Here is a 26,793-nt window from a genome sequence, read left to right as displayed (position 1 = left end):
AAATCAATAGTTATTAAGAAATTTGATTTTATTTCAATAAAAATTTCAAAAGATACGAACACCTCAAGGTTCAGCCACCCATATTTGAGACTTCAAAGAACGAAAAGGACTCCGGTCAGTGAAATTAATTTGTTCCATTTTCAACTTTGAAGTGCATTTTAAAGTTCATTTATTGCAGTTATGAACATCTCATCATTTTATTTGTTTTCTTTTTCTACTACCTATGCGCCAGAAAAACATCAGGAATGAGTATTTCGATTAAACGTGGAGGTACATTGAGGTAGCAGGCATAATAGACCACACCGCAGTTTGTAACCATCAATTATAATTACAATGAATATTATTTTTCATGTTTCACTTGATCATGTTTACAAAGGTTTATGAGAGTAACCGCTCGAGGGAACAGCTGAAACACCACGTGCAACTCGGAGTTCATGTAGCTAACTTAGTCAGCAAATGCTATGTTATTTTCTAGGTAATTTTTCTAAAATTTCATAAATTACCAAATAATGTTCTCTTTTCTAGTTTTACAACCCGTTAGAAATGATCATCGTTTTAGTTCATCTGGAATTTTGGTTCCATGATGAGATCCAAAACACTTTCTATCAAGACCATTTCATTTGGGATGCCTCAAGGTACAGACAGAGATATTTTAAATCTCCTGCCGAATACGACATGCTTCTCATGTTCACGTTTGTTTCCAATTTTAAAATTTTAAAATAATTTTTTAATTAAAATTACGATGAATATGTTTTTCTGTGCAAAAACGTTTTCATGCAGTTATATTTCTTTCTGAATCAGCTAAAATGATCTAATATTAACACTGAATAAATTGTTGTAATAATGATAGAAAGCTGATAACAAATATTTATTTGTACAATTTAACGGTTAGTGCAGCTAACAAATGGTATAACTACGAAATTTGCAACTAAAAAAATGTTTGCAAGTTTAGATTTGTGTTGATTAAGCAAACTATTAACTTATTAATTTCTATTTAAAAAACTTTGCTCTTATTCAGTTCATTTCAAAAATAATCACATATTTTCAACTGAAAAAAAATATTTATAATAAAATTACTGAAACTTTCATTAATTATTTTTCATTTTACATTCGTGGGCTAATGTTTTTGATGATAACATTACTAATAATAGCACATGAAAATATAATTGAAAACAGCGAGCATCACATCTTTCACCAGCCTTCTGGCGGGCAAGCAATCATGGACTCCATCTGCGATGATTACGGTGTGGTCGCAAGATATCATGTAAATATACCTCACCCCATTCCAATTTCGCGATGTCTCTACTACAACTCATACTTATTTTATTTAACTTTGTTGTGTTGTTGCTATATATAATGCGCATACTGTATGTTGTTATTGTTGTTTGTTGTTGAATGAGTATACGGCACGTATGCTGCAGACCTGCGGTTACGACATGGAGATAGGCGTGACAGTGGCTCATGAGATCGGTCACACTCTTGGTGCTCTTCATGACGGAGAGGAATGCCCTCCTTGCGAGGAGTGTGTCATGAATAAATTTTTCAAGTGAGTAGGTACAACACTGTATATTGTACAACGTGCAACTAATGAATTCGTTAAGATGTGCACACTACATACTACAAATAAATTTGATAAAAGTATGTGTGCTTAATGATGAATAAATGTCGAATGAAATTGTTGAGCATACATATAAGCTTATAACAAGTGATTAAACATTTGGTTTGCATACTACTAATAGCATATTCTATTAACGGCAGAAAGTACAAGTGAATTTCATGTGTGCAGGACATGTGAATTGAGCGATTTTAATTTGATAGATGAGTCATTTACTTTTAGTCACATTTGAAAAAATCTACTTAATTATTTGAAGGCCTGAGACGATCTATTTTTCTGACTGCTCAATTAACAGTTGGATGAACTATCTAACGTTTGATTACCACGACGCCTGCCTTTACAACAGACCAAGGTTCTCCTACCCTTATTGTGGGAATGGATTTGTCGAAACTGACGAAGAATGTGATTGCGGTACTCTCACTGATAATGTATGATAGATTTTTATATGAATTGAAATTTCCGCTGTACATTCAAGCCTCAAAATTAATACGAAATTACAGCACTGTAATCCTGAATGTTGTAACGAAATCACGTGTGAACTTGTTGCAGGCGAGTGTGCTCAAGGTGATTGTTGCAATTTGGCCAATTTTACAGTAAGCTCAGTTGTGCCATAAATTTTCAAACACATTCCTTCAATAAACACAACAAAATTTTAAATAAAACAAAATCATAGTCCAATTAAATGTGTAACAATTTTATATTTCAATGCATAAAATTAAACTTAACAAATTTTAACTAACATTTTTGATGTTGAGAAAATAATTCACGAAAAAATTTTGTTTTTAATAAATATCAGTTGTTGAGAGCTTCAACGGAATGCAGACCTCAGCATGATTTATGTGATTTACCGGAGGTATGCGATGGAGTGTCGGGATCCTGTCCAACTGACCTGCGCCTTCCATGTGGCAGCTACTGCTCGGTTCTCACTCACTTCATTGAATATTTATTCACATCATAATATAACAACATTGTTGAGTTAATCTACAACAATTAATTAATGTAGAACATACAAATCCGTGATGAATTTATCAAAAAATATATATATTACGTAAAATAAAATTAATGGCATAAATCATTGGGCTTGCATTTCAAACGAGCCTCGTCTCTTAACGCCAACAACAGCATGATTACAGCATATAATCAAGTCTCAAAACCGTGCATAATTATTTAGCATCGAATGCAGGGCTGTCTTGACTTAAATATTTTTAAGCCGCTTAATTTTGTTTTAATCATTTAACCGTAGAAATTAAATTTATCGAATTGTTGCATACAATCTGTTCTTGAAGAAAAAACCAAACTTCTGTTTTGATGGACAATGTGTACACCCGGAAGACATATGTGAGAAATACTATGGCAACGAGACTAAGATTGGATCTCCCGAATGTTTTGACTACAACCAATTCAACAAATCCAACGTTGGCCAATGCTACCATGATTTCGCTGCAGGACATATCACACGATATATGTGCGAAGCAAAGTTTGTCACCAAATTGACCTTCAATTTTCAATTTAAACATCGAATTTCAAATTGTCTTATAGCTCTTTGGTCAAACATTTTTTGTCTTTGAATATCAATTGAGTTATAGTTGAAAATTAAATTTTAATATTTTTCTGGAAAAATTAAAATCGCCTACAACCAAGGAACAAACTGTGTGGATTGCTGTGGTGTGAATTAAATGAAGAAAAACCCGGCGGCTGGCATTATAAACTTGCAGGTTTTTAATTTTTCTATTAAAACGCATTGTTTACAATTTAATAAACGTTGCCTTTTTTAAAAAAAGGAAAATTTTGTAAAGTGCCGTCAACTTACACTTTCCACTACGTTCCTGATGGTAGTTGGTGCAGTGACGACATGGTCAGTTGGAGTTGTTCCTATCAAAAACATAATTTGTCGTTTTAAGGAACAATATGGAACAATTGTGCTTGTGAATTTTATTTTGTTTCAATATTATTTACAAGATATGCTACAGAAGAAAATGCGTGTCACTAGTATACTTCCTATCTGATCTGCATCATGTAAGTCAATTGGGCTCTATCCAGGTTTGCTAGAGGCTCAAAAAATTCATTTGTTGACATTATTTGAAAAATGAATTACGTAATAAGAAGACTAATGTTTTGGAATTGTTCTTGATATCCTGTAAATAATTTTTCAACAGATACGCAACGGCGCCGCCTGGATATCATTTGCATCAACCCTCCTGCTGGCTCTGATTTTGTTGATCGCTCAGTTCACTTTCCATTATGTGTTGTCAGAAGGAAACACAAAAATTGAAATTATATAAATTTCAACAAGAACAAACATTTTCAAGAATTTAATTTTCAAAAAATATAATACATCTTCGTCCAAATTAAAAACTATTTATTGTAATAACAAATCAAACATCGAATCTTAAACGTTACGAAAATCTGTTCATAACATAAAATCGGAGAGCTAAATAGTAGAGGCCAATGACGATGATTTCGATGCAGAGATGGGTTAAGTTGGTCTGAATGCGGTAGGACACCTCCTCCTCAGGCGTAATAAACAATCGAAACTGACGAAGAAACTTCCGGTGCTGATGGCGATGCATAACGTTGCTAACTAATCTAACTTTCAACCAAAAAAAAATCCAACTGATTGATCAATCCGTAAGTTGGAAAATATTCTAGCTGCTCAACTTTCTAGGAACAAGTTAGTCAACTTTTTAGCCAGAAGATCGAATAAAATGGAATATATTTTTACAATTGAAAGATGTTTAGGAAACTATTAAACCGGCTCTATTCATATTTTTATTTACATCAGTAATCATTTGTCATACAACGTAATTTCAAAAAAATAATGTAAATTTATTCGAACATACATTTGAAGGGTTTTGTTTTAATACTTATTTTAAAAGTTGAGAAATTTAGTCTTTTTAACTCTTCAACTTCACAACAGTTAAAACGATCAGATAAGATATTAAATTAAATTTTCAATCTCAAACTTATTTAAATGTTATTGAAAAACAAGCTGATTGCAATTTTCAACATAAATTATTATTTTAACAACAAACATTTAATTGACGTCAATATTTTTGAAGGTTTGATTACAATGGACTTGTTTCTTTTAAATATATTTCTTTCTTTATTATTCCTAACAGGTTTGAAAATATAAAAGCCATCTTTTTTGTTTAAAAATTATTCATTATTGAAATTATCATTTTAAATGTAATTTAACAATTTAAATACTTCAGCATAAATATTTGCAAATTCAGAAACATCAAAATATTTTTTTTTAATATTTGAGTTGTGTCGTACATATTCGTTCAACCTTTACTATCAGAATGTACGTGGACTGGCAGGCTGGTTGCCGTTCAATACAAGTGCAACAATGGATCTCTGATCCAGCCAAACATTTTCCATGTTAGTCATTTTTTAATAACTGCTCAATTTTATTAAATAATTTCGAAGCATGTATACCTATACCACAATTATTTATATAACTATAATATACTATTTGGATTAATCTAATAAATCAATCATCCATTCATTATTTAATCTTATTCAAGAAATGTGAAAGAATGACGCTAACTTTGTTTGACAACAATTTTTCCATCTTTGAATTTCAATTGAAATCTGATTTGTGAGTACTTTCTAATTTTGCATTTGAATATAAAACATTAACAGTTATAATATGATGAACTTATGTCATGTTTGTGTCACAGTGTCTTAAAATCAAGATTTTATGCCGAATATGCCGTTAAAAATAGTGGTCGGAATGTTGTCACGAAGCCTTCAAAAGTGAGATTTCACTTTCCTTAGTTTCATATGATAAACTTTATTCAGTAACATTAATTTTGTCAAGTTCTACGTGTGTAACTACAAAGGTTTCGTGACTGGATTTGAAAGAACATCAGTAGCGTACATCAGTCTGTGCAGGGGGATCAGGTTGAGATTTTTTGTTTCCATGAAATTTTATTGAATTATTACGTTCATTTTAAATGTAGATTTAATTTTTCATTTGTTTGTACGTATTTCGTAAAATTTGTGTAATCAAATATAAGTAATCCTGGTGCGAGGAAAGAGCTTTGGGACTGATGTTCTTCACATAAATTTTGTTATTAATTTGCCTTTCTTAAGAATTAATTTTATGACAGATCTTGCGCCTCGTTCAAATTCTAAAATATTTTTATTATATGTGTAATACTAATTGCACAATAAATCAGTAGATGACTGGAACAAAATTCTGTCAACCCTTTCAAACCTGCAAAAGATTTTTGTTCGCGCTATTGATTGCAACAGTTAATTTTTATTCGATTGCTTTTATTTAGTCCTGATTGCCAGAGATTGAAAAGTTAACACAATTGTATCACACAGCGGTTCGTTCACTTTTAATAAATCGGCATCATACGTCATAGAGCAACGACCAGCAACGGTAACCTTTCATGAAGCCGTCCTCAGAAATATTCTGAACCGTGAGTAACTATACAAATTCTTCACTATGAACCTAAGTTCAGTCAAGAAATCTATAGAAACTTTATTTTAAGATCAGGAACAATTTTTCTGTTAAAGAATTCAAAATAAGTTTATACGTTAGTATTGTAACTTTACTGAATTTTCAACAAAACAGCTGTTAATAAGAAAATTCCGCCGGAGCCATTGAAGGCTGAAAGAGTTAATGATAAGGCAAAAGTGGTAGAGTTATACATTGTCAATGATTACTCTCAAGTATGCCTTGCCAGAATTTGCAGTTACTCATTTACAACATTTACATTAGTATTCATCAATAAACAGTATTTGGCACTGGGAAAAAATTTGGACAATACTGTGGCTAGAGCGCAATCTATCGTTCATAACGCAAACATGGTAAGTGGGAGATGGATTAAATATTTTCAATGATGCATTAATTAAACTTTGTTCGTCAGGTAAACTCACAAAATTACAAAAATTTCAGCTTTATAAATAATTAAAAACAGTTTTACATTTTCCCCTTTAAAATTTGTACACCAAAAGATATCACCTGCTAATAAACTTAATATAAGCAACTGTATTCTAAAACGAACAATTGATAATTTTTTAATACAATTTTTCAAAGTTTAATAAAATTGCAGCTCTTTCAAACCCAAGGAATATTTTTGATGTTGAAGGGGATGGAGACATGGATAGAAGAGATTTTGCCTATAAAAAATTACAACGATTCATACCAATATTTTGGAGATTGGCAGACATACAAACTGAAGAATATTGAGAGCATCGTTAATACAACTGTTGACGCCTATGTCATTATTGTGTAAAAGTGTTGCTTGTTGCAATCAATTTCCAAACCTTTCTGATGAAATTTTCAAATATTTTTTTCAAAAGTGATTACACACTGCATGGCATAGTTGGTTTGTCGCAGCCGGATGGTTTGTGCATGCAAGGGATGTCTGGCGGACTGATTCACGTCTGTACATTTAATGAAATCACATTAACTTTTTTAATGAACAATGTGTGAACAATGAACAATGTGTGCAGTCTAAGAAAAAATGTTTTCACAATTTTAAGTTACGTAATAAATTTTTATTTAAACGCAATTATAAAATAATAATAGTACTAAAAAAAATGAAAAGAATAGTGAAATACCTAGTAGAGAAACTATTTACTGGACTCTCGAAAAACATCATGAATATGTTTTGTTATAACCGCCGGAATGTTGGAATTACGCTTTATAACTAACTGTTGTTATCTTGTTATTTTTGCTATATTTTTAATCTTGGATTGTCAAAGTCTTTTGTATATAAGGGGCAGGAATAGCGAAGACAAATTGAGGTTTGAAGCAAAGTCGTAAATGTGATTAATGTAATTGCTTGGATAAGTTTAGTGTTTTTATTACTGTTGGCATTCGAATAAACTTTCAAACAAGTTTGCGTTTGAGGCAGTTGTGTTCATCTATCGGGAATCTTGAACCTATGGAATAACGACAACTTGACGATGGTTGGATGCTACAACACTGGCGTTCGAAGTATAGAAATCTTTAAAGTTATAACATTGGTGCTGGTAGTAACGAGCGTTAATGTTTACAACAGTACATTATGGGGTGAATTTATAAATACGCATTTGTATAATTATGTGTTGAATATAAAATTAGTTTAACTAATTGACTTAATACCTATTGTTAAATTAAAAACGTGGTGAAAACTTTAAAACTTTTTAGTTCTTTATATTTTGATAAAAGATTACGTATAATATATTTTTTGAAACGTTTAATGGTTGAAACCTTGCAAAAGTAAGCTATTTTATTTTAACATCTTGTTCTTGAACAACAACGCTTTGTAGGATTTGAAAAAGTTCGAGCACAACCTGGGAATGATATTGGCTCATGAAATGGGTCACATCTTCGGTTTGAACCACGTAGAAACGTACGGCGGATGTTCATGCAGCCACCACCAATGCATCATGTCTGGCTTCTTCAAGTTCACAGACTCGTATCTATATTAATTTTTGTTACATCTAAATATTCAAAAAAATTAAAACTTAAAAAATGTCTGTTGATTGTGTCATCGTTTATAAATTGCGCTATACAATAAGTATTAGATACCTTAAATGTCATTTTTCTTTAATATCTTAAATGTCCTTAAGTATCATCACTTTTTTGACCGGCAGCTTCTCGAACAGCGCCTCTGAGTTTTACATAGAGGGGCGCTATATAAATTCTCCATACCATACCATTAATTGTTTCTTAAACAGATTTTTATGCTGATTTCAAACGTGAAAACTGTTTGGCTCTATCAGGTCAAATTGCTGAGATATCGTCAAATTTGAGAAAAATGTTAATAAGAAGCCCACATTCTTCTCAATGATCATTTTATTAAAAATTTCATTTATTGTTATGAGTGTATGACTGTATGTTTATAAATCCCTATATATGTTAATATAAATTACATAAGAATTTTATATATATATATATATATATATATATATATATATATATATATATATATATATATATATTGGTAACAGACTGTTGCTAACGCAACATTTCAAAAATTTAACACTACTTTCAACATTGTTCAACTTTTTTATATTTCTTTTTAATTTATTAATGTCAGAGAAACTAGACATTTTATTGTTTTATATATATGTATATGTATATTTTTTTTTCTATTACCAACATATATGTATATATATATATACATATATATAATATGTATCATTTTATTAATAATATATAAGCATCTAACTTACTTGCTCTGGCTACAGCAAGAGTGAATTTTTGTCTCAAGTATAAAGATCTTGCTTAGTACTTAGAAATGAGTTGTAGCATTTGCTACTGCAAAGATGTGGGTGGTCTTATGTCGCATCTGGGAGGTAAGCACATTTTTGAAAAATTGCGGCTGTTCTTCGACTCGTCAAAGACTAGTTTGAAGGCAGTACTGTTTCACAATAGAAACAAGTAGGCATCAACACCAGTAGACTATTCTACACATATGAAAGAAGCGTACGAAAACATGTCGTCACTTCTGCAATCATTACGTTATCGTGGATACGATTGGAATATTTACAGCGGGGTTATTTCAAAAACGGGACCTGGTAAAAAAAACCTGTTTAGGTGTTTGAAATTAGCATGCTCAAATTTACTTTGACAGATTACTTTATGCCAAGATATCCGCAAAAAGTTTTTTTCCGTTGTTCCCTGCTATATTGCTCGTAGTTGTATAATATTTTGGGATTTATGATTTTTCAACTTATGCAAACTACATAAAACATTACGACAGAAACACTCAGAGCTTAGGATGGGCAGAGTGTACGGCGGAACATCTGCTGGAGCTGAAAAGAAAGTTCACGTGCATTGATGATGTTGATGATGATGATGCATTGCAGGCAGATGAAGTTTCTTGTGGAAATGGATTTGTTGAAGGCCATGAAGAATGCGATTGTGGGAATCTTCCCAAACATGTGCAAACTTAATAATCACTAGAATTTTAAACAAAATTTATATGATGTAATAATTTAAAAAAATAACTTGTTAAAAGATGTGTTCGACAAACTGTTGCGATCAAAGAACGTGCCGTTTGAAGTCAAGAAGCCAATGTAGCGATGGGGCCTGCTGTCACCTTGCCACGTGCACTGTAATTCATTTGCGATTTTCCATCTTTTGATTTTGCAAGACCCTTTGCTAAATTATTTGTGTAATTTAAATGAACTTAGTCGTCCAAGTATAGTGAATATTCGAGATCCTTTCGGTAGTTTATATATTCATACTAGCTAGTTAAACGCAAAAGAATTTTTGTATTACACCTCATACAAAATTAAAATGTCTCAATTAAATTTTTAAATGCAGTTTAAAACGAACGAAACGATATGTAGGCCAGCGAAAGACGACGAATGTGATGTGGATGAGAAATGCGATGGCAACATGGCTACTTGCCCACCAAATGTCCATCAAGATAATGGTCTTATGTGCTCAGTTAGTCATGCGTCATGCCTTTAAATTGATCTTTTTTAATTTATGGAGAGTTGATTATTTATGGCAAATTTTAAGTCATTGTAAATCTGTACCTAACATTTATAAAGTATTCTAATTTATGATATGAAAATATTAAAAAAATTTTGTTAAGAATTTATTATTTCAATATATTCTTCGCAATAAATTCTTCTCTTCAAGATCTTTGATAAAATTTGAACACAAAAATTGCGCAAAACTTCAAGACAATGATATTTGCAATAACTGAATAGGAAGAGCATTTCCTTTGCTAGGGAGAACATTACTGCTACGATGGCGGGTGTGTGACCAGGGACAGGGCATGTTTGGCGATGTGGTCTGGAGGGGTGAAGGCCTCCGATGACGTTTGCTACTCCATGGTGCCACCTGACTACGATCCTCTACTGTTGTATTGCTATGCCAACATGGCCACGTCTGTTATTGTTCCGTGCAATGAAAGGTAGTTAATTTGTATTTTCAACCTATGCAATGAAAAAAATGAATGAATTAGCTAATTATTATAATTATAAAAGATTCATAAATTATTTTTATATATGCAAAATTCAGTTACTCTAATTAATAGTTTGTGTTAGCATTCACTCTTATATGGAATCTTCATCTTTTTTATGACAGAAACAAAATGTGCGGCACTGTGTTTTGCAACCGAATAAAAGAGTCAGAAATGCACATGAACATCATACCTTTCTTAACTCTGCACAACAACTTCAACAACTCCGTCACCTGCACGTCCGCTTTCTACCCCTACCAAGACGGTGTTAGAAATCCTGGCATTGCTCCTGATGGATCAAAGTGTGGTTCAAACAAAGTTTGTTCCATTTTTATATAACTTTTTAAGATGCTTGTTCGTTAACAAATTTTTTAATTACTAATATTTATTATGCATTTTATAAAATAAAATTAATATCTAAAAATTTTTAATTGTTTAATTTATATAGATAAAATAATGTTCTAAAAAAATTGAACGTCCAGATGTGTTTGAAGAGAGAATGTGTAGATGTTCCTGTGATTGTGTTGACGAAGCAACAAGGAATGAGAAAAGTTGGTTACTGTTTTAGAATCGTACATATTATTATTATATTATTGGATGTGGTTCTTTGTATGTTGTGTTATTATGTAGATAGTCCTGGTTCTCTATCTTGATGTTGCGACGAATACCGTATCCACATAGGAACAGGGAACTTAGCGGATCACTGATGTGATGCTCGCTATCAAACTCGATTATCGTTAAACGAATGTATAGTGGTGACGAATTAAATTGATGACTTACGCGATTTAGTTATTATGTTATTTACGACGATAAAAAATATTGTCTTTTAGCAAATTAAACACAAACTCACCCATTTTAGTTTTACAGTTCTTTTTCCAAAACAAGGTGATATATACGAATAAAATAAATGCTACGAGTAAAATCTATTTGTATGTCTTGAGTCCTATCTGTTGCGTGAGTTATGTTGTGTCCTTCCCGTCTTGTTCCGTCTCGTCTCTCGAGTAGACTCGTGTGTGTCTTATGTTCTTCTTCCCGTCTCGTCTCGTCTGTCGTGTAGTTCCTTGTGTGTCTTCTGTAGTTTTTTTTTCTGCTTAATGCTGCATCTCCTTATATAGGAGAAGGTGCCTGCTCGTTGGCGTTTTAGTTTCACATGCGGAAATGGTTGCATATGGATCTAATTACCTCGTCTGTAATACTTTGCATACCAGTCGTGATGAATTGCGGTCAAGTGTGTCTTTCTCTTATTTAATATTTCTCTGTTTGTGGTTTCGTCTGTCTGTGTGTATGCATTTTGCTGTGTGCGCTGGCGTCTTAGTTTCACATGCGAAAATGGTTGCATATGGATCTGATTACCTCGTCTGAAATATTTTGCATACCAGTCGTGATGAATTGCGGTCAAGTGTGTCTTTCTCTTATTTAATATTTCTCTGTTTGTGGTTTCGTCTGTGTATGTGTCTGTGTGTATGCTTTTTGCTGCGTGAATATATTCCCTCTGTGGAACAATAAATACGTCAGTCGTGTTTTTATGTGTTTTAGTCTTTGTATGTGTGTGTGTGTGTTGATTGATTTACATGATAATATTCATTGAAATGTTTTCTAACTTATTCATAGATTTTTACGAATAAATTTCATTTTCAGAAACAGAGCAGCTTGAATTTTGTTTCCTCTGCGAATCCTTTCATTTCTTCTGAAAATTTTATTTATATTTCAATTATTATCACCCAATTTTTCAAACAAATTGAACTTGCTTATGAATATTATTGATAATATAAATAAAAGACTTTTTTATGTTTTCAACATTTTAAAAGCAAAAATTTCAATTGTTGTCATCGATTGATAATGTTACAAGTCAATATTTCAAAAGCGACAAAAAAGATTGGTTGAAAAATTTCATTACTATTCGAATGTTAACCACGCGCATAAATTATACTAGCAACAATTTTATATTTATATATTGTTGTTATATTCTCTTTTTTATAAATTTTAGAACTCGTTTTGCAATATTACACAAATGAACATTTACAGATTTGAATTAAAATAGGAAAAAGATTTGCTTTTTCCTTCACAAATAAACGTCTGTCGAACATATATATACATTTACTCAATGTATGATTTCATAATAATATTCGTAAACAAACACAACACAAAAACATCACTTCTACTTTTGCACAATTTAAAACATGAAACGTAACAAAAAAATAGAATAAGATTATTTTCGTAAAAAGTTTACAATATATTCTTCAAATTCAACAATAATTACATGGCTGCTTGAATCAGATGTTCACGGTTGTTTAATTCTATATATTAACATTTTATTTTGAAATTAATAATGTTAAATTTGGCTGCTCGAAAAAGGTCTCCATGAAATAGTCAAATATGAATGCTAAGCGTCAACTTTTTCTTTCGATGAATTGCACAAGCCTGTTACAAAAGAAATTTGAACCTGCTTCTTTCTAACATCACTTTTCATTTTATAAGTATCTTATTCTTTTTTAAAAATTTCATAATCATTAAAAGTCTGCGTTTAACATCAACAATGAAAACTCTCATAATGCAGAACGGATTATAGCTATTGAAATTTTTATTCGCTCTTTTACAGATAACATTTTTCAAAATATTATTCCCAAATTGATCTGATCAAAGAAATTTTGGTAATGTCTCAATTTTTTTTCCAGGAATGATCTTGGCATCAGAAAAATGATTGTGTCTTTTACATTAACATCCTACATTATATTAATACCAGGTTGGTAATAACTGTTCTTGTTGTTTTCAAATTTAATGCAAGGAGTGTTTTTAAAAGTCGTTACAGGCACGCGAAAGTTAGTTGACGTCGTTTACAAAGATGCAGCCGGAAAGGAAGTGGATTACGAACTATTATTGGTAAGCGTAACATTAATTATGGATAAAATAATCCGATGTATCAGGAACTGTTTCTCATACAGGATTTTTCATTTCTCAACATTGATTTGGTGGAGAACGGGAAAGCTATATATCAGCTAAATTTGCATGTGAACACGTTAGTTTGAACTAATTCGAAATATGTAGACAACACTTTTATTTAATTATGGGTCTTAGGGTTATTTGTTTTTTTTTCGTACCAAAATCTTTATATTTACTTGTTATAATTTTTTAATTATTAATTTAACTAAAAGATTCAATTGCAAATCCGGGCTTCACAACTATTTGTATGTTTTTTTTGAAATACTGTTACATACACAAACAAATCCCACTGTGTTCACACCAACTTTTGGTTTTACTCAAACTTCAGTTACTAACCTTTTTTCAGCGCGTCATTCTACTAATGGAACTTCATTCATTCAATCTTGACACGTTATTATTTTCTCGCGTTGGCCAAAAGTTTGCAATGCACTTCTGAAATATTTACAAACTTTATAAAATCGACTTAATTATTTTTTCTTGAAAATGGATAGATATATTGAATTGAATGGAATTGAATAGATTTGTTAATCGGCTGTTGACGATAATTTTCTCACAACTTGCTTAGAAAAAAAAAACAAAAAAAAACAAGACTTGAAATTAAAATAAAATATCAATAATAATAATTGTTTCAAATTATATTTTTTTTGAATTAATGAATATGAAATAAATTAAACTCAAGTCAGTTGTTTACGAAAGGTTTTACGGAATATGTCGTAGAGGAAGATGGCATTCGAAAACCTCTGCCTAATACGGTAATTCTCAAATTTTAGTGCCATTTTTACTATTACAAATTAATTTACTTCAGAATGCTACCAAAAATTTTAAAGTTATAAAGGAAACAATTTATTTTTAAAATAACCCATAAAGTTTTAATTTGCGTTATGTCACTTTTGTTGAATTTGCAGGGTAGATTTGATTGCAACTACAAGGGACATGTGGACAACGATCGATCACGCGTCGCCTTCGTCAACCTCTGCAACGGCATCAAGTGCGTTTCTTACGTTACATCATTTTAATATCCGATTTCTGTTGAATTTTACAATCATTGTAATCAATTTATGAATTGATCTAATTAGATTTGGAAAAAATCATTTCAGTGGATTTTTCTCCGGCAATGAATCAGCGTACGAAATAAGTTCTGGTGGTTTGAGCCTGAGTCTCAAGTACAATTCTGCCTATATTTCAAATGAGAATCGAGTTGGTCATGTTAATTGGACGTGCCGTAAGTTTTTGTTGCATGCATTTTTTATGGTGTTATTTCTTAGTCTTAATTTTGAAAATATAAAAATTTTTAAAAATATATTTCAAAGCAATGGCGTAGCTCAAAAAACTAAAATTTATATATAGATTTTGCTAAACATAATCTTAACCCTTGCCAAAATCTCCCTTGTCAACGCCTCTGATCTGGAAATTGTAAAAAAAATGTAATAATAAGCGATGAAATGATGATAAAAATTAGTGACAATTTAATAGGAACAAATGTAGAAACATCAGGTTACGACGAAGCAAACATGCCAGCTCCAAGGATGGCCCGAGAAGTACATGTTTTTATGCCTAACTCTTCGATTCACTCACAACTAGCGTTCTCATTTTAAATCAACATTTTTCATCGAATTTTCATCATCAGAGTAGAATCAATGTCTTGGATCGGAAAGTTCGTGTGGCGAAGATATATTTTGTCATTGATTTCAATGAGGTTAATTTTGCGTTATGAGCACCATCATTTTTGCAAAATGCCGGCCCATATTTTTAATATCATTTATTCAACACGCTTAAATGAACATTAAAAAATGAGCAAGTACTGAAAATTGTACACTAATTTACAATGTAATTAAAGTGAAACGTTGATTTTGATCAATATAAAAAAAAATAAATGGTGGATAAAAGTTAAATAAACAAATAATAATAAAGATAATAATACATTCAAATGTAATAAAGAAAGTTTGATTATGATTATGGCTAAAGTTAGAGTTTACTAGCATACTGCGAAAATTATAGAAAATTTTACCTACACAATGTGAAAGTATTTATACATTGACATTAATTTGCTCAAGTTTGTGGGAAACAAAAGAAGTTTTGCAGTTTCAAGAACAAAAGTTGAAACCATCGTCAACGTTGCTAACACGGTAATAAATAAAATTCGTGGCATTTCAAATACAAAAATTTTTTCTAGAATAAAACTCATTAGAATGTTGCTTGTGATTTTTTTTAATTTTAACGTTAACTGGTGTTATCGCGTTTATCAAGTTTTATCAGATGCTCGATGTGTTGGTTGCTATAGTTGGAATCGAATACTGGAACCAAAATACTTTAGAACTAAGAGAAAACGCCACTGCAAATGACTTTACTGAGTTTTGGTGTAGTTATACTTACAAACACATCTATCCATTTGTCATCCAACATGATATCACTTTCCTGGTGACGTTAGTCCAGTGATTTTCGTAACTGTTTTCCTCGATATGATAACTGCTTACTCTTTTGAAATATAGTAATGTTTGACTGATCTACACATTTAATATTCTTACATATTTTTTTTAATATTTCACTGTTTTTGAAAAATTATTCAAATACTTTGTGCGTTTTCAAATATGTTAACTGATTAAAAAATGATTTGAGGAAATTTGCACAGTAAACACGTTTTCTCCAAAACAATGGGAGCGGCCAAAATGTACGGTATGTGCTTCCCGAGATCATCTGGCGGCTGGCTCACAGTTAGTAGTAACCTCTTATAATACATCTGCAACAGGGAAAGTATCTCCGGTTGCTGTAAAAAAAATTTGTTTCAATGAAAAAATTGAAACCGTTTAAATAGTAAATAATAAAAAATGTTTCAAAAGACAATGCAATCGGCTTACGAGATTGGCATAACATTCACGCACGAGTTGGGACACACATTCGGCATGAAGCACAACGAGGACGTGCCCGGCTGCCAGTGTACCGGGCACTGTGTCATGGACACAAAAGCAACGTACTTTTTTTCAAATAAATTACGCTTTTACGATTAATTTGTTTGTTCCAGCTAGCTTTGGGCAGTCCCTGTGTTAGTTTAAAATAAATATTTTTAGTTAACGTGATCAACGCAAATTAAAAAATGAGAAAAATATCAATGTCTTATTTTTTAATTTTTAAAGGACTTCATTTTTGAAACTGAACTCTCATTCGATGTTTTATTTTCAAATTAAATTTTTGCTCGCTTTCACATTATGATGAAAAATAATATTATAACTAATTAAAACTTATATAATATGAGCATATTTATAAATTTATACAAATTATACATATACGTATATTATTTGTTGATAAGGGATATGTGAAAGTCTGTAGCATCTGTTTTTGTTATAAAATTTTCAAAAATTTTATAGCCGTTGGAAAACCTTGTAATATTATTTGAAGGAAAGGATTTAAAAACTACGAGTGGTCAAGTTGCTCTAAGGAAAAGATAAAGTACGTCATCAGTCTGCAGACCTGCCTCTTCATGCCCGTGGAATTCATCAACGATGCCAAATGTGGTAACGGAATATTGGACATAAATGAAGAATGCGATTGTGGAAACCTGCCAGAAAGTGTCAGAACGATTTTTAAGAGTTTTTTTGGTTTTTTTTCAATTATACTGCTGGCAAAATTTGAAAAAAATTTATAACTAATATTTTGATTCAACATTGAATGTTTTGTCGATTGAATTACAAGGTTTGCAACTGGAAATGTTGCGTGCGAGAGACATGCAAATTGAGTGCAGGCAGTAATTGTGCCACAGGACTGTGTTGCGATCTCATAAGTTGCATTGTATGTAAGACATCTTTTTTCTTTTTATATCACTCTCAAGTCTGAGTTTTATTAGAGACGATTTTTTCTAAAGTTGAAAAAACAAGACATTGTGTGCCGAAATTTATACGATGAGGAGTGTGATATTGAAGATAAATGCGATGGCTCCTCAAATCTCTGTCCTGATCAAAAATTTGACGATGGCAAAGTCTGTCAGGTTCGATTTATGTCATAGATTCTTGTAATAATAATCACATCATGTAGTCTAACAATTTACTTTTTCATTCTTCTTCGTCACAAATATAGCAATGTGAGACTCTTTAAAAAAACATCGAAACAAATAAAATGATATTGGATGATAAAATATGATATGATATCATAAAAATGGATATTATTATTATTATAAATAATGAATAATTTGAATATTCTTAAGAATAAATTAATAGGTGTTATTGGGATAAAAAAACTACCTGTTAACAATAACAAAATATAGTAACCCTCGCCCAATTTTTTAGCTAAAATAAATCACTTCTACAAAATATAAATCTCGCCAATTTTTACATTTAACCGATAATCGAAAAAAATATTTTCAGTTTTTTGTGGGCTTCAATATTATTGCCTTTTTTTACAATATAACTAAAATATATTATTACCCACTCAAAATGATTTTTCTTGTAATCTGAATAACGCTCACATTGTTTTAAAGTGTATATCTCAAATTAATTTTGTGTGATATGACGTTAACATTACTAACTGATATCTGATTTGCTCCATTTCAGAGTAATTTTTACTGTTACAAAGGAATCTGTCGAACTTACGATCGATCCTGTCAGTTTTTGTGGGGTACAAAGCTAACGAAAGGTGCCTCACTCAAGTGTTACGACACCAACTCATTGGAAGGACCCAATCAAACGCAGAACAACTGCAAGTTCGATATCGTTAAAAATCAACCAATTCCTTGTAAAAAACAGTTAAACGCATTAAGTTTCAATCTCTTATTAAAAATAATTTATCTCGTTCAATTTTTGAAATAATAATAATCATAATAATAACACTACTCTGAAAACATGGCATATTTATTGTGCCTACAGAAATGCTATGTGTGGTACATTATTTTGCGATGGACCAGACGACAAGAACAGCATGAGATTTGGGATTGCCACAATTTTCAGTAGCCAACTGCCAGATCAATCCAAATGTGTTTCTACTTTCATGATTTATTCTCCATACGTTGATAATCCAAGTTACGTGGAAGATGGAACTAAATGCGGAAATGGAATGGTTTGCAATTTTTAAAAGAAGATTTATTTGATGTTCAGTTTTGTCGTTCATTTTTCAAAAAAATATTCATGATCGATAATACCATTGCTTTATAACTGTTACAAGTAGTGTAATTTTTGTATTGGTGAATATATGCACTTTGAAAAAGATATGCTACGAAAGTCAGTGCATTAATCTGAAAAATGTTCCAAAAAGTAAGCCTAAACGAACTCCTCGACCATTGCCAAACGTTGAAAAGTCCGATGAAAAATCGGAAACTCCCGAAGATTATGAAGATAGTAAAAATCGTGACCATAAAAATTCTGCTTTTTTAAATTTCAATAAACAACCTTTACTAATTTATTTCAACATCTGTTTCAACGTTATGTTTGACTAATCTACTCATTTAATAAATTCAGATCCTTTTTAATATTTCACTGGTTTTAAAAAATTATTTAAATGCTTTGAGCTTTTTCAAATTTGTTAACTGGTTAAAAAATGATTGCTCATTCGATTGCCGTTTTTCGTTTTGATAGGCTGTCAAATATTTTATTACTAAAAAAAATACTAAAACTACTGTCAAAGTTAACGTAATAAATACAATCTATGCCTACTTTTTGGTTAAGTAAATTTATTAAAATCTGAAATAAAGTGTTGTGATATCTCAGTTACTTTAATAGAAAATATAAAAAACTGTAGAAGAGGTATTTTTATTTATAATATTAAACTGATGTTGTTAACGTGACACAAAACGTATGCAAACGGCATTACTTTATTACATATGTAATATCAGCTATAAACAGATTCAAAATATTTTAAATATATCGTATTCTTATAGGAGCCTAAATTCCTTAGATGAAATAAAATCAGTTTTTTCGTTTAAAATAATCATCCAATTCAGCGTCTAGCTGCTCTTTAGTCAGTCGTTTTTTATATAGTCTCGCTCGATGTTAGATTTTCTTTTTTGCTTTGGAAATGTGCGTTCTTATTTGAAAATATGGTTGGCACTGATTGAACAGTTGACTAAATTACAATAACTTTCCAAATCAGCTTTCAGCTCTTGTTTAGTCAATTTTTGTGAGTGTGGTTGTTTTAACCTGTTTTTTTGAAATTTTCCACTTGTGAAAAGTGGCTCATTTTTGCTTCCTAAAAAATTAATTGTAGTGTCTACTGTTGCGCCTTGCATATTAGTGTTTGTTTTCAGCACTGGTTGCACCGGTGTAAATAATAAGGTTGAAAAAATTTAGGATTTTTCGGAAATTGCGTTCGTCAGACAAAACGCCTGTCTGGTTGTGGTTTTGTAACTTTTTTTAGGTAGTATACCAAAATGATTCTGGGCTTTGTTCTTGTTACCTCATAATTTTCCGGGTGGAACATTGAATCTTTTTTTGATTCCCTCCACTTGTTTTGTCCTGCGATTATTTTAATTTTATCAAATCATCCAAACTCAAGTCTATTTTATTTGAAGCCTTCTTTGAATGAATTAGTGGAAGCAATGTACGTTACGTATTCAGTTAGTGTTATGAACCAAAATTTTTGAATGAAATAGTTGTAAGCGACTTATCTGTACTTGATCAGACAGTGTTGTGGACCAAACTTGTAATGGAACCTTTGTTGATAAAAAAAAGACTGCATAAACAAAGACTGCATCAAATTCTCTGTCACTCAAAGTTAATTACAACTTCAAAGCATCATCGTAAAGTCATAAAACAGGACAAAGTCAATTAAAGCAACAACCAAGACAAAGTCAATTAAGCAAAGTTAGTCGATAGACGCTGTTATCATTCAATGGTTTCTAGTCAAGCGATAGCAAAATCTGTTGAAACAAAGTCTGTTGAAAATTTCGAATTGAGACGTTGCAACTTTGCATACAAAATTATTGACTATTTATTATTTTTTGAATATATTTTTCTTGCTTGATAATATTTTAAGTAAAAATTCTCTATTATGTATGTTCAACATTTTGTTAATTATCTTGACAAATCTAAAATGAAAAAACAAAGGTTTGGAAGATGTTTTGCTAAATTTAAAATTTTTTTTTCAATTTCATCATTTTAAACATAATTTTCGTTAATGCTGGGTTTTTGATAATGTTTTTTAATATCAAATTTGGTGTTTGATATAACGAGAAGAACAAATAGTTTAGCAAATTCTTGAATTGCAAATTTTTCAAAGTGCAAAGTACAATCAACAAATGAACTAAACAAAACTAAGTTATTTAAAAAATTTTAAATAACAATTCGTAACTTAAAAAGACAAACAATCCTTGTTCCAGACATTTTTTTGGAATAAAGATAGGATCAGCTGATCCAACTGACGGTCTTTTACGTGGTGTTGGATTTCTGGAACGAGGAGAAACTGGAGGTCTAGGAGTAGTGTATTTTTCCGATTTGATGTCTTCTATGTTGTAACATTTTTTATTGTAACACATCTGACAGGTTCAAAAAAAAGGATCAAATAATTTTATTCACAAACGTTTTTCTTTTTAAATTTTTCATTTTTGTAAGCTTTATCTTGTTATTTGTAAAGAATAAATTTGTTACATTTGTTTATATTATTAGAGAAATTTTATTGTTTGTCTAAAAAATTGTATAAAAAAGTTTTAAAAATTATCACTTTATTTTCTCCGCATTTTGTGCCATCTCGCGGATATCCATAATTTACAACATCAGGCCAAAAGGGATAAAAGACTGAAACGCAATGTACGGAGCCAAGCTCAACATCATCTGCTTCGAACGTGATAATTGTCGTATCATAAATATCCATTCGTCCACCATTCCTTGCAGTGCAGTGTAAGCTTCCACACCATATGTCTCTGCATGAAAGTAAAAGACATGTTGAATATTATTGAAAATAATAGCTGCCGTCAAATATATTGAAATTTCAACTCACTCAACTTCGCAAGGTATAGCTACACCATCTCCAGAGTCCTTTAAAAAACGACAATTATAAAACTTGGTAGCATTCATATTCATTTGGTAACATTGTTCGGGAGCTGAAATCGACTTATTGCCGTATAACGCTTGGCAGGCTTTGTCGTGACTGTTACATTCTCCATCGAAGCAAAAACCACCACCCTGTTCCAATTAATAAATTTTCTCATTGAACGATACGGAATCATAATAATCTACATTACACAATTACCAAACAAATTGGAACCGAAATATTAGACACCAACTTGGCATGGTGTAGTGTTGTTCACGTGCCTGTCTACTGGGCAATGGTTCGATGCACCGTCACACACCTCCTCAACATCGCATTCGCCTGCAGCTTCTCGACAAAGTGAATTTTTTTTTAACTGAAAAAATTTACATTTTAATGATTGTTTTTTTACTAGCGAATAATCTAGTTGATAAATTAACCGTTCAAAAAATTGTAAGCTCTGTTCTCATTGTCACTTCTAATGTTTATCATACATCATTTATTGCCAGAATATCTCAAAGAAACTTATGTGAGTTATGAGAATGAGAAATAATTTAGAAAAATTCATGCTTACGCTATTCAAACTTAAGTTTTAAATGGTAAAGATTTGTTTAAATTTCTTTTCTATGGATGAAAATTTTCAATTTAATTCAAAACAAATAAATAACATGCTGAAAATTTATAAAAACCAATACATTTGTTGGTAACAAATTGAAACTTCAACAAATTCAAATTTTAAAAAAATTTATAACGGGTAAAATGTTTAAGGCGAAAAATTGTGACAATCAACAAACTTGACAAGTATTAAGGTTGCAACAAAGCCCGCTAGCACATTTGGCGTTTCGCGTAAATTTACAAGTATTTTTATCGCAACATTTGATTGAACAGCGCTGAAAAAAATACGTACATGAGTTGATCATTATCATTTAATTTTTCAATTTATTCTACTTTATTCGGCAATTTGCCGCAGTCGCAATCTTCATCAAAATCCACATATCCGTTGCCACACTGGTCGTAGTGGCTCAGAATGACGTCATTATCTAAACACGGAAGAGTGGGAACCAACGTTAAAAGATGATCAGCAGTGCAGTTGGCGAATCCGTATTCATGCGAAATGCTGCAAAACATTAGGAATAAGATCAAAAATATTTAACCATTGTTTTGAGTCATGTAATTTTTTACAAAACCAACTTAAACTCATTCTTTGTAACAAAATTGAAAATGAAATCGCGGCAACAAAATTGTGATGACAAAACTTACCGCACCCAGCCATTCATTACGCAGTGATGGAAAAGACAGACGCAGTTTGGATAGTCGGTGTAATGATACAGTCCCAGCACGTGACCCATCTCGTGGGCCAATGTTGCTCCTGCCAGGAGTGTTTCCTCTTTGAAATCCTTCATGTATTTCAATTGTAAGTTTTTGTACGGGTGAGTGTTAGTGTGTGTATGTATGTTAATTTATAAATATTAAATATTATGTTTTTTCATAAATTTTTTTTTATCCCCTAACTAATGTTTGGCAAATTTGAAAAATTCAAAATAAATTCCTTAACACATATTAATGTTTTTAATGCAAATTTATACATTGATCCAAGAAAAAAATTCTGAAATCGGAATTTTTTTTATTCGTGCCATATACTTACAGATTAGACACAGGCACAAACAAATAAACACAGCAAACACACACACAAACACAAACACACACACACAAACATACACACACAAACATACACAAACTCACTGAGACCCAGCCTCCCGACATATCCTTCCTGCACATGAGACCTACGTCAGACACACCGTACACTCCGTTGAAATAATGGTTACTTAATAAAATAGATGTGTTGCGTGAATATTGGAAATTTGTGCGGATTAAATGTTTGGATACACAGCAAGCACAGAAGTTATTTAAAGTGGTTTTTTTTTGTTTTTGAAGAATTTTAGAAAAAATTAAAAAAAAATTGTTGAGGACCAATAGAAAAATGCAGGAAATGAATGCGTTTCACATTTTATTGTAGTTTTATCAAAAATACAACGACTAAGGCTGCCATGTTTGCCAATTTTCAAAAGGGTTTGGAGACCAAATGAATTAAAACCAATTGTTATTTTGCATATACTAGCAAATTTAATAAAGGAGACAAACAAATCAAAGAAAGAAAATTTGTAGGGTACATGTCAGTGCAAATCCTGAGGGTTACAGACGATTATGTTCAAGTAAGACTCAAGTAAAGATTAAAATATTTTTACATCATTTTAAACAGTTATCGTAATTGTTTGTTTTTTAAATTGTTTTTAGGTATGGTTTATATATTTACAAATTGGAGGAGAATCATTTTTGTGATAATTGGATTAGGGAAAGCTGTGTAAAAAGTGAGCTCACTAACATGAAGAGGAATGTCGTGTCATGGTTAATAACCACAGGCTCAATGTACTTAGCCTTGTAATCAAACCATTGAGTTAAAAGCGCTTCTGACCCTTTTGAAACTGTTATTATCATTTTTTCCGATGTCCAGCTTTCCATCCCTTTCAAAACTATGTAAAGTCTCTGCGCCTGAAACATCTGCTGGTTTCATTCTATGTTATTGTTATCCCTATAAATTATTCAAATACATCTTAATTACATATAAACAAATCCTAAAATAAAATATACAAATATTTGAATTATGTGTGTGCGTTGAAAAGTATCTTTAAATAAAGCAAACCATATTGGCTATGTTGATAATTTGTTTGGCTCTATCTACCACAACTTGAATGTCCTTTTTGTGCTTTATATACTGAAATAAAAAATTCTTTTAGATTATTCTCACATATACTTTTATTTAAATGGCGCGATGAAATTAGAAGATGAATTGACCTGCGAGTAGTCATTAACGACGTAGATCTCTATGGCTTTGAAGTTCCTGTCGTCAATCTCTTCAAAAAAGGTGTTGGCGATCTACGGATGAACGGGATAATGAAAATTTACGCTAAAAATGAAAGAAACGCCTAATCAAATTTACTCTTTTTTTCTTTGAAGCCTCCTTGAATGCCTTTGTAGAAAACTTTTCATCTAGTAAAACATGAAACAAGTTTTATAATATATATATATATATATATATATATATATATATACATACATACATATATGGATGAGCATATATAAAAAAAAGTATTTTCAAAATAGTAGTTGATAACTAAGGTATTTTTAGAGTAATGGAATATGCATAGAGAACAGCGCGCAAAAAGAAGTTAAAAGTTAAAAACTACATTATCAACTGTCTCAATTACAAAAAGTTATTCTCATTGTCAAATATTACACGACTGCACACACACACACACACACACACACACACACAAAGATATTCAAAAATAAATACGCAAATAATTAAAAGATAACACCTAAATGAGGATTGTTCGTTTCATCACCGAGTATCATCATCGCTTCAGTGTACTGGTTGTTCGCAGTGTTCGGCATAATGTTGTACATGTTGTTCGCCGTGAAGAATCCTCTGCAAATTCAATTTTACTGCAAATGTCAAAGCTTGATGGTGAAAATGAGACACTTCGGTTTCTTTATTACAAGTTTTAAAAGTTAAACAGCTAATAAATTTGGAGAGGTTAGATACATACTGGACACCTTTGCAAAAGCTGAAAGCTGCCATTGAATGTTCGTATTCCTCAACAATTCCAGAGTAATAACAATTCTGTGGCGACTTTCATAATACTCAAAATTTTAGCAACAATAATAATATTAAGGATAATAAAATTAATGGTATATAATTTTAATTTTTCAAAATTTTTCATATTCGTATAGCAATTTCAATTTGTAACGTGGCAACAATAAATTTGCTTCATAGGCACATGAAGTGTAATATCTACAAAGAAATGATTTTCAAGCATTTGTTAAAAGCTGACAATAAATTGTATCGTCTGAGTTCAATTGGTAGTGCAGATAGATTATTGAAAACATTTTAGACGTGATGAGAAAAATGTATTCATCAAACAATTAATAATAATAATTTGGTTTTAATTTCAAATAATGAAAATTTTAATTATTTTAATTTTTACAATCAATTATAATCAAACTTTTGTTAAAGTTTTTGTTCCATTTTTTCCAACCGAAAACTCCGCATATTCTCTTGATAACAAAGATCTTGAAAAAGTAAAAAAATTAATAACATAAATTACTTTTTCTGTTTCATATTTTTTGTAGAATATTCACAATAGTTTTAAAATTAAATTTTGGGGCGTTTATGCATTGTCGTTAAACATTTAAGTTAAATTTTTGAATTTTGATGTGAATTGTAAGAAACTCTATTTGAACTTTTTTAACAGATTGGAAAAAATTTAAGTTAGCCTTAAGTTGGTAGTTAGTTCCAGTTGACGAACTAATTATTTAAAAATTTAGTATAATATTTTTTCGGGAAAATTTTTGTAAATATTAAAATCAAAATATGTTATATCTTATCATATGAATCTGAAATATCATATTTCTTGAAAAAATTTTGTGGAACCTGGAACGGCGCAGTCTCAGACGGTGGGTCATATTATTTGGTTGGTGCACTGAGAGAAGCAACACACCTTCCTTCTGAAACGTCTGCAATATTTTATCGTCAGTTGTTGTTGGTTTCATTTCAGTAAATGTAATAATCAACTATTACGTCCACGTGTTTTACTAGCAGCTTTTTAGAAATAACCAAACCACGTATCAAACCAATTAACAAATTATTTTGATCAAAGAATATGGATCCTAAGATGAAAATTGATTTTTTTAGTTATTGTTAAAATAAGTTTTAAGTTTTAAGCAACAATGAAATTTGGTAACATAAAAAAAATGTTATGAGAGAAACCTCGTAATCTGGTTGATGAATCGGCCGGTTGCTTCCAGTTGCATATTCAATTCTCACAATCTCCTCTGTTGGACTTGTTCCTATTAATAAATAATTTAAGTTTGACTTCTCTCAAACAATATTGTATAATTAACGTTTAAAATGTTTACTTATGTATGGTGGAAAATGGAAAATTAACGCAAAAATTAAAACTTCCATTTAATCGGCTGTTAATTTTTCGAAAACATTCAACGTCATTTATATTCAACGTCAACGTTTTCAAAGAGCAAATTTAAATAGGATTTATTTATTTACTGCAAAAATTTATTGCGCAAAAAAATGCCCCAGTGAGTATAGCAACTTTTTAAAGCATAGTCCTGCAGATCGGAGAAAATCGACACGTCATATTTGATGTACCTTGTGGCCAAAAATAAAAAGCATGATGTTCTAGCACGCGTTACAATAGTAGAAACTATATAATGATAAGTAATATTCAATTCATTATCTTAAAAAAATAATTTACTGACTCAAGAAATGAAAAATGTATTGTTTTTAATCTT

The 26,793-nt window shown here is 31.0% G+C and overlaps 4 protein-coding genes across 4 annotated transcripts; 3 read left to right on the top strand and 1 right to left on the bottom strand.

Moving 5' to 3' along the window:
- The first annotated feature begins 289 nt into the window (after positions 1-289).
- HELRODRAFT_93411 (hypothetical protein) lies at positions 290-3,963 on the top strand. Its single transcript, XM_009011148.1, has 13 exons — positions 290-307; positions 377-448; positions 526-692; positions 1,177-1,264; positions 1,422-1,546; positions 1,872-2,043; positions 2,116-2,208; positions 2,412-2,534; positions 2,902-3,092; positions 3,257-3,330; positions 3,397-3,470; positions 3,575-3,631; positions 3,772-3,963. The coding sequence occupies exons 3-13, from the start codon at positions 544-546 to the stop codon at positions 3,895-3,897; spliced, it is 1,272 nt and encodes a 423-aa protein (XP_009009396.1). The 5' UTR covers positions 290-307; positions 377-448; positions 526-543; the 3' UTR covers positions 3,898-3,963.
- Positions 3,964-4,917: 954 nt separating this feature from the next.
- On the top strand, positions 4,918-6,867 carry HELRODRAFT_159253 (hypothetical protein; the record flags this gene model as incomplete). Its single annotated transcript, XM_009011147.1, has 3 exons — positions 4,918-4,996; positions 6,204-6,439; positions 6,685-6,867. 3 exons carry the CDS (start codon positions 4,918-4,920, stop codon positions 6,865-6,867), a joined length of 498 nt encoding a protein of 165 aa, XP_009009395.1.
- Positions 6,868-8,862: 1,995 nt separating this feature from the next.
- Positions 8,863-19,040, top strand: HELRODRAFT_187950 (hypothetical protein; the record flags this gene model as incomplete). Its single annotated transcript, XM_009011146.1, has 24 exons — positions 8,863-9,005; positions 9,328-9,508; positions 9,586-9,681; positions 9,894-10,019; positions 10,310-10,494; positions 10,668-10,860; positions 11,025-11,093; positions 11,402-11,427; positions 13,218-13,285; positions 13,352-13,422; positions 13,485-13,558; positions 14,162-14,234; positions 14,388-14,470; positions 14,559-14,679; positions 15,110-15,178; positions 15,730-15,905; positions 16,112-16,193; positions 16,320-16,450; positions 16,876-17,047; positions 17,170-17,265; positions 17,339-17,461; positions 18,024-18,214; positions 18,336-18,525; positions 18,674-19,040. The coding sequence occupies 24 exons, from the start codon at positions 8,863-8,865 to the stop codon at positions 18,899-18,901; spliced, it is 2,967 nt and encodes a 988-aa protein (XP_009009394.1). The 3' UTR covers positions 18,902-19,040.
- A 2,406-nt stretch (positions 19,041-21,446) lies between these two features.
- On the bottom strand, positions 21,447-22,319 carry HELRODRAFT_152299 (hypothetical protein; the record flags this gene model as incomplete). The annotated part of the gene is made up of 3 exons (XM_009011145.1): positions 21,447-21,581; positions 21,677-21,802; positions 22,221-22,319. Coding segments are annotated over 3 exons (360 nt in total), but the record flags the coding sequence as incomplete, so codon positions are not given.
- Positions 22,320-26,793: the final 4,474 nt, after the last annotated feature.

The sequence above is a fragment of the Helobdella robusta genome, assembly GCF_000326865.2.
Source record: "Helobdella robusta unplaced genomic scaffold HELROscaffold_1, whole genome shotgun sequence".
NCBI classification, from domain to species: Eukaryota; Metazoa; Annelida; class Clitellata; order Rhynchobdellida; family Glossiphoniidae; genus Helobdella; species Helobdella robusta.
Note: the sequence above shows the minus strand (reverse complement) of the source record. Positions and strands in the feature narration are given on the sequence as shown.

What these genes read in the sequence shown, in the direction of transcription:
- HELRODRAFT_93411 (XM_009011148.1), top strand. Translation starts at nt 544, where the DNA reads ATGATCATCGTTTTAGTTCATCTGGAATTTTGGTTCCATGATGAGATC. An exon ending in GACATGCTTCTCATGTTCAC is followed by an intron (nt 693 to 1,176) that starts GTTTGTTTCCAA and finishes AATTGAAAACAG; the next exon opens with CGAGCATCACATCTTTCACC. An exon ending in GCGGTACTCTCACTGATAAT is followed by an intron (nt 2,044 to 2,115) that starts GTATGATAGATT and finishes ACGAAATTACAG; the next exon opens with CACTGTAATCCTGAATGTTG.